The sequence below is a fragment of the Montipora foliosa genome, chromosome 2 (genome assembly GCF_036669935.1).
Source record: "Montipora foliosa isolate CH-2021 chromosome 2, ASM3666993v2, whole genome shotgun sequence".
Taxonomy (NCBI): Eukaryota; Metazoa; Cnidaria; class Anthozoa; order Scleractinia; family Acroporidae; genus Montipora; species Montipora foliosa.
The window spans coordinates 60,499,608-60,509,607 of NC_090870.1; the positions used below are offsets into that span (position 1 = coordinate 60,499,608).

The 10,000-nt window shown below is 39.1% G+C and overlaps 1 protein-coding gene across 1 annotated transcript in view; it reads right to left on the bottom strand.

Annotated features, from left to right (window-relative positions):
- The window catches only part of LOC137993758 (NADPH-dependent diflavin oxidoreductase 1-like), an 18,399-nt gene that overhangs the window by 1,704 nt on the left and 6,695 nt on the right, over positions 1 to 10,000 (bottom strand). Inside the window, exons 7-15 of the mRNA XM_068839767.1 lie at positions 9,683 to 9,815; positions 8,575 to 8,696; positions 7,653 to 7,825; positions 7,521 to 7,568; positions 6,524 to 6,631; positions 6,019 to 6,220; positions 5,358 to 5,417; positions 1,344 to 1,462; positions 825 to 919 (exon numbers count right to left, since the gene is read on the bottom strand). Coding sequence (XP_068695868.1) covers positions 825 to 919; positions 1,344 to 1,462; positions 5,358 to 5,417; positions 6,019 to 6,220; positions 6,524 to 6,631; positions 7,521 to 7,568; positions 7,653 to 7,825; positions 8,575 to 8,696; positions 9,683 to 9,815 — 1,060 coding nt within the window. The remainder of the gene's footprint in view (positions 1 to 824; positions 920 to 1,343; positions 1,463 to 5,357; positions 5,418 to 6,018; positions 6,221 to 6,523; positions 6,632 to 7,520; positions 7,569 to 7,652; positions 7,826 to 8,574; positions 8,697 to 9,682; positions 9,816 to 10,000) is intronic.

The window sequence follows — 10,000 nt, forward strand, 5'->3', positions numbered from 1 at the left end:
TTTCAAACACGAGTGCAACAGGCAAGATGCCGGACCGGGCAGAGGTGAGACTTACCATTCTGGAAGCGGTGGTAAAGGGCTACCACGAGTGCTCTTTCGCCGTCCATGTCGGGGATAAATTTGTTTTCAAGCAGAAAAGAGGAGATAGGGGTCCTGCTCTAAGGGTAACTGACGATGACCGCGGTTATCTAAGCGAAGCTTTAGCGACGACGGTATAAATCTTTTAAAAATATCCCTATTTGGTGTTATCCCGAGCGATATTCATATTGTGAATGAATCAATTTCGAATCAGCTCAACAATAAAGATTTTAGTTAATTGAAATGTGTTAATATCTCTCACACTTGCTCCTCTAGCTAAAACTCAGTTAAAGACTGAATTCCTTCCAATTCTACTAAGAGTTAATGCTTATCAATGTTGTATACCATTTTGTTTGTCTACCGAACAAAATCGAACCTATCGCGTCGATTGTGTTCGATTGGGTTCGGTAATCGAACTTAATCGAACTCACAAAAAAGTTTCAGTTCGATTATGTTCGATTGCCGAACCAATCGAACTCCAATCGAACGATTGGTTTTTGGTTCGGTTTCGTTCGATTAGCTACGCCGGGAAAGCATAACCATAAAAATGGGAAGAATTCGGGTTCTGGTCGGGTCCTCACCCTCCTGATTTTCTTTCCATTTTTTTTAGCAATTTTCGTATTAATGGGTTTTTCTTTCAAAAGAAACGTATGAGGTTTTTTGCCAATTGAACTGAAAAACACTGGCCGTAACTTACTCAAACTCGATTGGTGAGATGTCTTTAAAATCAGAATTTCTAATCTTACCCTGCTAAGTAACACCATCCTTGTTTGTGAGCCAAAACATCCCAGACGAGCGCGCTGTTTTCTACCAAACGATGTTGAACATATACTTTATCTTCCTGTTGATAATAGACACGGATGAAGTCGCCAAAAAATCGCCTAATTAACGCTAAAAATAATTTGAATAATTTCTTCACTCTTGGTTCTTTCACGCGTTCGTCTCCTGCGCAGGCCTCATTTAGGGCGTCACGCAACGCTGTATTGTGGAGGGATCATTGAGTGACACTCTAAGAACGAGACTGCGCAGACGGGGATACAGGGTAGTTAAGGATTTCCAAGTTTGTGTGGATTATTAAATCAAATTTAAAAAACACAAACAAATCGCCGCATCTTGTCGTTCCTTAAACCAAGCTTCGTACTTACGTTCGAGCGGTGGATGGTTCGCCTTTTTCTCGGGTGGTCATTGGCCTGATAGTCATTTTAATTTACTTTATCACAATTATTAATGTTTTTATATTCTATATAAAATAAGAGAGTTAAGACCTGATCTCTTGAGAAAGCTGTTAACAGCTGCAAGCTTCCATTTTGGACAAGAGGCTGCCATTCTTCCCTGAAGAAAAAATCTTTGTCGCTCTTTCGGCAGCCAAAGAACAACACACAGTCTGCAAAAGCAAGGAAAAGCAAGACATCAGTAGTTGGCATTTATAGTAGGAACCCCAAAAATAGCTATGAATATAAATTACGCCAGCTACAAAGTAATAAAAACGAAAGAACCTACTAGCCGGCAGCAACGACAACATCCCAAACAACCAAGTATCATTACAATATCATCTTTGAAAAAAGGTTGAAATATAAGGGGAAAAAAGGCTCTTTGGTCAAAGGCTGTGAAATCAATCATTAAAAATCCAATGAACAGCCTCTTTTCATGGCTTAAACTTAATCGGAAACATCGTTTTCATCAATGTTTCTGCTAACGGATGTCTGACCAAGTTGCCTACCTGAAAACTTAGGCTGACTTAGTCAATGTAGACTATTCTTAGTTTTCGACGTCGTATGGAAATTCTGCCCTTCTGTACTAGCGAGCGCGATCCAAAGAAAGCATCAAATCTATCAAGAGGCCGATGTGGAGGGTGGGGACATTGCAGGCGGGAGTTCGATTAAAGAACACGAACGGTAAAAAAGGTTAATACTAATAATATGTAGGAGATTAGATAGAGTCAATGCTAAACTAACTTACTCCAAATTAATGTGATGTACAGAATAGGCAGATAACAAAGGTTTCTCCTTTACCGGAAGATTGGTCGTCAGGATTTAACTGTAACTGAACTCCGTTTTGAACTCCATTTCTAGCGTGAACTCGCGCTTTTGTTTTTTCTGACTCTGCGTTTCTTGTAACGCGAATAAATCTTACTGGAGAGATTTAGCATGGCTTTTGAATGAAACGGCTAGCAGCCGCTCGTCATAAAACAAAGAAAATCCTTTTATTCTATATCTATATTTTCTATATCTTTGAGAAGTTGTCGCCAACAGGTAAAGATATGAGCACTTGTGTCCAGAATAGCAAGTAATTAGACGCAGGCCCAATTTTGACATCCAACACGAAGTGAGCGAATTAAATGAAAGGTGTTACAATTGAACCCACTGGGAACTCGGAAAAATCCGAGCCCCAGATGGGATTCGAACCCACGACCCTCCGTGATCTAGGCGCATTGTTCAATGATGTTCTCAATGTGACTGCGCAATGCAGTTATGAGCTATGCTGTCAGTCGATCTTTGACTCTGTGGCTGCGTGATGCAGCTCGAGTCAAATACCCACATTTTACCCTTGCTCACCATAGAGTCTCCAGTAGCTCAGTGGTTAGAGCACTAGATCTAGATCACGGAGGGTCGTGGGTTCGAATCCCATCTAGGGCTCGGATTTTTCCGAGTTCCCAGTGGGTTCAATTGTAACACCTTTCATTCAACACGAAGTGTCCCTACAAGTCCAAGCCTTTGCTACTATTTACAACAATAAGGTAAGGGGAAAGATTTGTGTTACTTTTAGCTTACGGTATAAATGCAGCTGTTTTTCCCAAATTGAGGAGCAGCAGTTGGGGGACATTTTGTGACGTTAATTGTCTGTATTCCCAGACACGAGTGATGTTTATGTTGGGGGAGATGAGAAGGGGACACTTCGTGACGCTTATTAATAATAATAGAAACTTTATTTATTTGATTCAATGAAAGGGAAGGATACCAGAGGTTATCCCTATCCACGGTATCTGTCAGCACCCGGATGTAATAGACCACGTTCGATATATCAATATTCAGGCATGGCTACAAGGATTTACGGTCAAATTTAACGGCTAGGGAGATTTTTAAACAAAACAATACTCAAATTTAACCACAAAGCCTCGTAGCCACGTGTGAATATTGATATATCGAACGTGGCCTATTGACTGAGAGTCGATTTTGACGAGTGAGGGAGGAAAACCGGAGTACCCAGAAAAAAACCCTCAGAGTCAGATTGAGATCGACTGAAACTCAGCCCACATACGACCTCGAGGCCAGGGTTGAACCCGGGTCGCAGAGGTGGGAGGCGCGGTTGATAAGCGCTAAGCCATCCTGACTCCCCACTGAAATCCGCGTGCATCTAATTAAGGGCATTAATGAACAAATTTGATATGTATAGGATCACATGATTTCGAGTGCAATTTAAAATAAATAAGCACGAGTAACTTTTTTCAAAGACGAACAAAATTGCGAGTGCAATCTACAAGTGCTTATCTATTCCAAATTGCACGAGAAAAATTATGCGACTGCTTATTAACGATATACATGCAAACATTTCACCTTAAAGGGAACCTCTACTAAAACAAGAATATAACTTTAAAATAATGAACATAATGATTACCATCAAAATTGTTCGAATTTTTTCTAATGGAAGCGTTTGTATCCGAATAAGCAAACTTCAAAAACGCTTGTTTTGGTTTTCAAATTTTCCGGGCGCTGCCATTTTGAATAATAACGACGTGTAATGTTGCCCTATTGTTTCAAAACAAAAGCTCTTTGTGTGAATACAATAAAGCAACCATTACACGTCACAATCATTCAAAATGGCAGCGCCCGGGAAATTTAAAACCAAAACAAAACTAAACAATTTGAAGTAAAAACTAACGGTGAAAACAAGCTTCTCGACTGAGTTACCCAGACAGGTTCACCATCTCGCGCTTTATTGCAGTCAAAGCTTCTGATCATCCTGTTCTCGAGTTACCAGCTGTTAACAGTAAATTAGATCCTGTTCGCGTTGTTCTGCTTTAGCCGATATTGTACGAGCACAACTCAAAGATCTGAGTCAGAAAATTCAAGTGACCTACCAGCCCACATTTGTCAGCCACAAGATCAAACAACATCTGAAACCGCGCGAAGTCAAGGCGTCTATTGTCAACCAACAATCTCTTGTTTATTAAATTAAAAGAGACCTGTGTGACGCAGGTTATGTTGGTTACACGCGGCGGCATTTGCATCAACGCGTAGACGAGCACAAGAATGGGTCTTTCTCTAATGGAAAACATTTCCGCGTGAAACATTCTTATGTGCCCAATGATCTTACCAAGAATTTTACCATCTTAAAATAGTGCAAGAACACGTTTAGTCAGACTCAATTCGTGCGAAAGTTTTTTAATCATTTCTAATTATAGCAACTCTCTATTAATGAGCCCCTAAGGGTCAGTGACATAAAAAGGGGAAAGCCGCAGGGAATATTCGTATGCCCAAGAGAGGGGCATGGGAAACTGAAAGTAATGATGATTACTCCTCCCCCCACCCTGCGCAAGGCTTGTGAAACTAGAAAAGGAGGAACACAAATTCTCCTTTTATCTATTTTTAAAATCAATTATAGTTATTATGTTAATCACTATCATTAACCCCAGTTAAGAGCTTAAACTTATAATATTCAATTCCCACCCTGGTCACACTCTCATGGATCATATGGGATACAAACTAACACTTCACATTACACTCTAATTAGTTAAATCTAATTATGTTAGTCTTGCATGTTTTCAACACCCCTTTTCTTACCTTTTCATACTTTACATACTTTTACTTCTTAGTTTTATATTTATACTTCATGCAAAATTTTTTATTTTCACTTTTAGCTTGATGATGACCAAACTTCGGTCGAAACGTTGCGTGTTTTTACCGTTAGTTTTTACTTCAAATTGTTTTAAAAACCTTTACTTACAAAAATAAACAAGCGTTTTTGAAATTTGTCTATTTCGGACACAAACGCTTTCATTGGAAAAAGATCGAACAATTTTGATTGTAAACATTATGTTCAACATTGCCTTGTGGTGTGCTTTTGTGGAGGTTCCCTTTAAGCACTAATTTCTGCACTTTGGGATTAATTGACGTTCTTTTAGCCAATCAACACGCTGAAATTCTTGCTTGCATATTATTAGATCCAAAATCAAACAAGGTTAAGTTCAGCCAAATTTTAGTCGCGTTTGCCGTTAACGCAATAATCTTTCTAATGAGAGTGTTAAAAAATTCTTTTTGAATAAACTGACTGCTAAGTACCTCCAGCTGTCTGGGACACCCTCTCTTCAATAAAACCACGGAATGGTGCACAGCCAGTGCCTGAAAAAGAGGGGGACTGATTCGGAAAATAGAAGTAGTAGAAGTAGAAGAAGAGTATAAAGAAATTAACAACAACAGCAACTCTCTATATACATTTAAATTTGATATATGTAACACAAAAGAAAATACACATAAAACAAATAAAAATGAGGGTTATTATAGTTAACGCAAGAAGGCTAGTTATCAAGTTTGCCCCCATCTTCCTTAAATCGGAACAGGAGCCAATGACTAGGAGCGAGCAACTTCCATACTAAGCATTTTTACAGATCGATCTATTTTTAGACTACCTTTCCGCAAAAAAAACAAAGCTAGTTCCGGCTCGGTGAAACTATGACGTCAAGTTAGTGTCTTGTGATTAGTAATCGGGCATCTGCGGGAGTCTCGTTCCCGGGAAATTCGATCTAAAAATAAATCGAAAAATGTGAAAACGCTGTGACACGAATATATGGGAGTTGTTCGCTCTTACTCATGGGCTCCTGGTCAGAATCATAACAACAAAAGTGGAGGGACACATTAACAATAGGAGAGAGCGTGTGGTTGGTGATGTAATTACTCCTGAAAAGTCGCACATTACCAGCTCTGCTCTGACTGTGTAATATACCTGGTCCAATCATGAGAGCTGGTGCATCCAAAGCCTTTGGAAATGATATTGTTCCCTTCTTTACCCATACAGGAATGCGTAAGTCCGTCTTTGATGAATCCAAAGAAGCTAGCCACGTAGAGCAGAGACCCCTTCTAGATTTGACCAGTTTAGTTTTGTAGTTAACAACAGCTACAAGAAGATGGACTTCATCTGGGTGAGCCTGCATTAAATTAAAGATACAGTAACGCTCGCGATTAAAAGTTTTGAAAGAGGAAATTCCAAACTTCGCACAGTATATAGTCATTTGTCAGCTCAGAATAAGCCAGATTTTGTTCTGGAAATTGTTTATAGCCAAAGGCAATGCTTGTTTATTACGGGCGCGCCGTTATTTTCTAGAACTCCAATTTACCCTGAATTATAACGGGTTAGGTCCAGAAATCCTTTTCGAACATAATTCTTGGACGCAGGTGAACCCGTCGTAAAGATCATTAACTTTATTTCGTGTCTGCCAAAGTGCACTTACCATAAGCGAAGAAGCAATGGAAAAGGCTCTTGGCTGAATCGGTGGAATGAGATCAAAAAGGTACTCAAAAGGAATATTTGCGCTTGCATTAGGAAAGTCTTGAAGTATCTGTCAAACAAAAAATTAATGAGAATGATATAACTTTAAAGGACGACTTTTCTATTACATGTGAGGCCAGATCGCAACAACAACAACGGATATGGAGGATTTTCAAAGACCGCGCGAGTGTGACGGTGCGAACGAGTGAGAGATATATCAGCACGAGATAATCCAAATCCAAATCTGAGACATCTCAGTTTTTTATTCATTTTAAAAGCACCGAAAAAAGAGATCACCTTGACTGAGGCCGAGACTGTAATCGAAAATGTTGAAATAGACCTAATCGGCTAACTCATTGTTGCACCTAATTCAAATCTCCCGTGTGTGGTTTATTTGCATGATAATGTAGCATTCATATGTAAATGATATGGAAATACCTGGAAAAAAAACGATTTATTTTCAAAGGGTTTTAATTGGGTACAACATTGAGTTACCCGATTAGGTCTGTTAATATGACAAGCATTATAATAAAAATTTAAAAAAAAGGACAGATGAAGTACGTTATATGAAAATTTAATTAATGACGGCAACGGCAGCACGACTACGCGCGTGAACAGGCTGCACAAATAACGAAAGTTAAGGTTCACAGTGCAACCAGATTTACAGTCAGACAGAGTTCGATGCTACTCTGGTTCGGAGAATTGTCATGATAGCTTTATACCAAAAAGGTACAATTCCCAACGTTTCGACGCGGCTGTCTTCTGTCTTCATCAGGGATAAATAAAGTTATCACAAGAGCCCTTTCCAACTTTCCTTGGATTACCCCTGATGAAGACACTCGACAGGAGAGTAGAAACATTGGTACTTTGAATTGTACGAAAAGGTTGTTCCATGAAAACAAGAAAATTGCGACTTAACTTGTGAAATCTCAAAACAAAAGCCTGAAGTAAGATCTTACCTCTAGAGCGGTCCTTTTCTGTCTGTAACAATACGAGTAAAGTTCTTCCTAGAAATATTGAAGATGCAATTATAGTTTTTTCTTTCAACGTGGGAACCTCAACAAGACCATATACTGCATTCAAATCTCTACCTGTCCCTCAGCAGAACAGAATTCTTGAAGTTTTTCCTTTTCAAGGTCTGATGTTGTGAAGTGTGAAAGGAGCTCAAAGAAGTATCTTCTGGGAACCCCTTGGATGTCAAGATAATGCTCCACAAGGTGCTGGATTGAGCAGGGCCGAGGGAGCTGGTATGGCAACGGGACATCTGTTGAAGTGCACCGTTAGAATGAGACGTTTAAACAGCTATAATTTTTGCTTCATAGACGTGGAAAACAAGTTTTGTTGGCTTTCGAACTGAGTATTCATGACGGCCCTGGGCTATTGTGTGAGTCACTGTTCAGCTTAACAACATGAGGCGCTTTGAGTCTTTCAAACTGAGGCAAATATCTTTTGTCCACTTCAAAATAAATTACACAATTCCAGTTTCTGTCGTTTCAAAATTTATTCAACCTAAATTCGACTAAATTGGCTGAATTGCAAATTGCCCATGCATCCACGCTGAACTGAGAAAACGTGTAAAAGTAAAGGGTCAGCCCTGCGTAAACAGCGAAACTGAAGATAGTTGAAAGCCTGACGATGTTTTCGTCTTTATTCTCTCTCTCTGGCTAACTGCATTTTCGGACATAAAAGTGTTAAGATCCATGGAGACACACTTCAGTATAGGTCGACAAACCTCTGACAAAGAGGAAGGTTAAATGTGACAACAAGTTGCAATTTCGGTCCAAATTAAAAGAGGTTCCATTGTTACTACAAATATTTTTTCCAAAAAGAATAACCCCTCTACATGTAAATTACACCTGTTTTTATATGATGCATGGCCATGTCCCCTTTTATTCAAGCAGTTCTCTTCACTAAGCAATTTAAAATAACAACAATGATGACAGTGATTGCAATTCGCAGCTTATGTAAATTTAAAGTTGTCTCCACTAAAGATGATTGGCTTAGTAAACTTACCAGGATCATTCTGTTCCAGAAGGAATAATTGATCTGGTACAAGCGCTAAATGAGCAATAAATTCTTGTAGAACATCTGGAAGATTGCTCGGCTGTACCATCATAACGTCCCCAGCAGAATGCCTAAAAACAACACTCGACATTAAGAGAATCATATTAAAAATATGTTGACTGTTGAACTTGTACTAAAGGATATGTTACAGTGTACATGTTAATACCGGTCAAAATTAAAATCGAAATCAAAATCGCAACATTTGCACACACATGAAAATGTTGCGTGTACATGTTTCAGGGATATGTTGCAACAAGTTGAACTTCATGGGACATGTCGCTGGGACAAAATCACCCCCAAATTGGTGTTGCACAATTATAAAAGTATCAGTTCACACAAGGGACTGCAAAATATCCCTGAAACATGCACCCGCAACATTTTCATGTGCACACACATGTTGTGATTTTGTCTCGGCTACATGTCGCCTCAGTGTGCACTACACAAGTTTTTTGTCGCTGCTACATGTCCCTGCAACATGGCCCCTCGTGTCTACCCACCTTAATGCATTAATGCAGTTTTTTCAAAAACCTAACTTCGATAGGTTGTCACCTATTATCCACACAAATGCCCGAAAATACCATCAAAGCCAAGACCTTTGACAAAGTTTTTTTTAATCAAAATTGAAGACGTTTGAAAAGCATCGTTCTGAGAACTTACTGATTTTGGTTAAACAGGAGAGAATGGAGACTAACGGCCACGAGAAAATGAAACATCGTTGCTGAAGCAATTGTTTCCCCGTCTGCGGCCCCAAGAAACATTTGTTGTGGAGATAAAATTTCCCTCGGCAAAGCAAATATGTTCCTACAATTTTCCAGAAACATTTGCTTCTTCTGCAAATGTTTCCTCGTTTGCGTCCCTGGGAAACATTTCGGGAAAGAATGTTTCCACAGCAATGTTCCACCGTGGCATGATAGCAAACGAAACCTTTTAAAAGACTTTTAGCTTGGAAAATTTGCACCGATGGAAACTGATGATTTTGAAAGTACATTGGATAGGGACTAAATAGGACTGTATAATCTGAGTCAATTATTAATCGATAAACAAAAGATGAATCTACCTCATTCCAGAGTCTTTTATATCAAACTGAACAAGCCTAACATCTTGCCAATGATCTGCTGCAGTCACTCGACTGTTGGATATTAATTTGGCATAAAATGGATGTCTTTTGCATGGTGCAGGATGGGGCTTGTCTAAATCCAACAAAAAACAATTGATAAATCAAAGAAATATGTAATTACGTAATACCTTGGAAAAGGTACATAGTCCTGTTGATAATCTATCCTTTATTTATTAAATCTCTCTGATAGTACAAACGCCATGATTGGGTAATTTAGCAGTACGGCCGGCTGTATAGCCTGCTAAATTTGAAATTTTG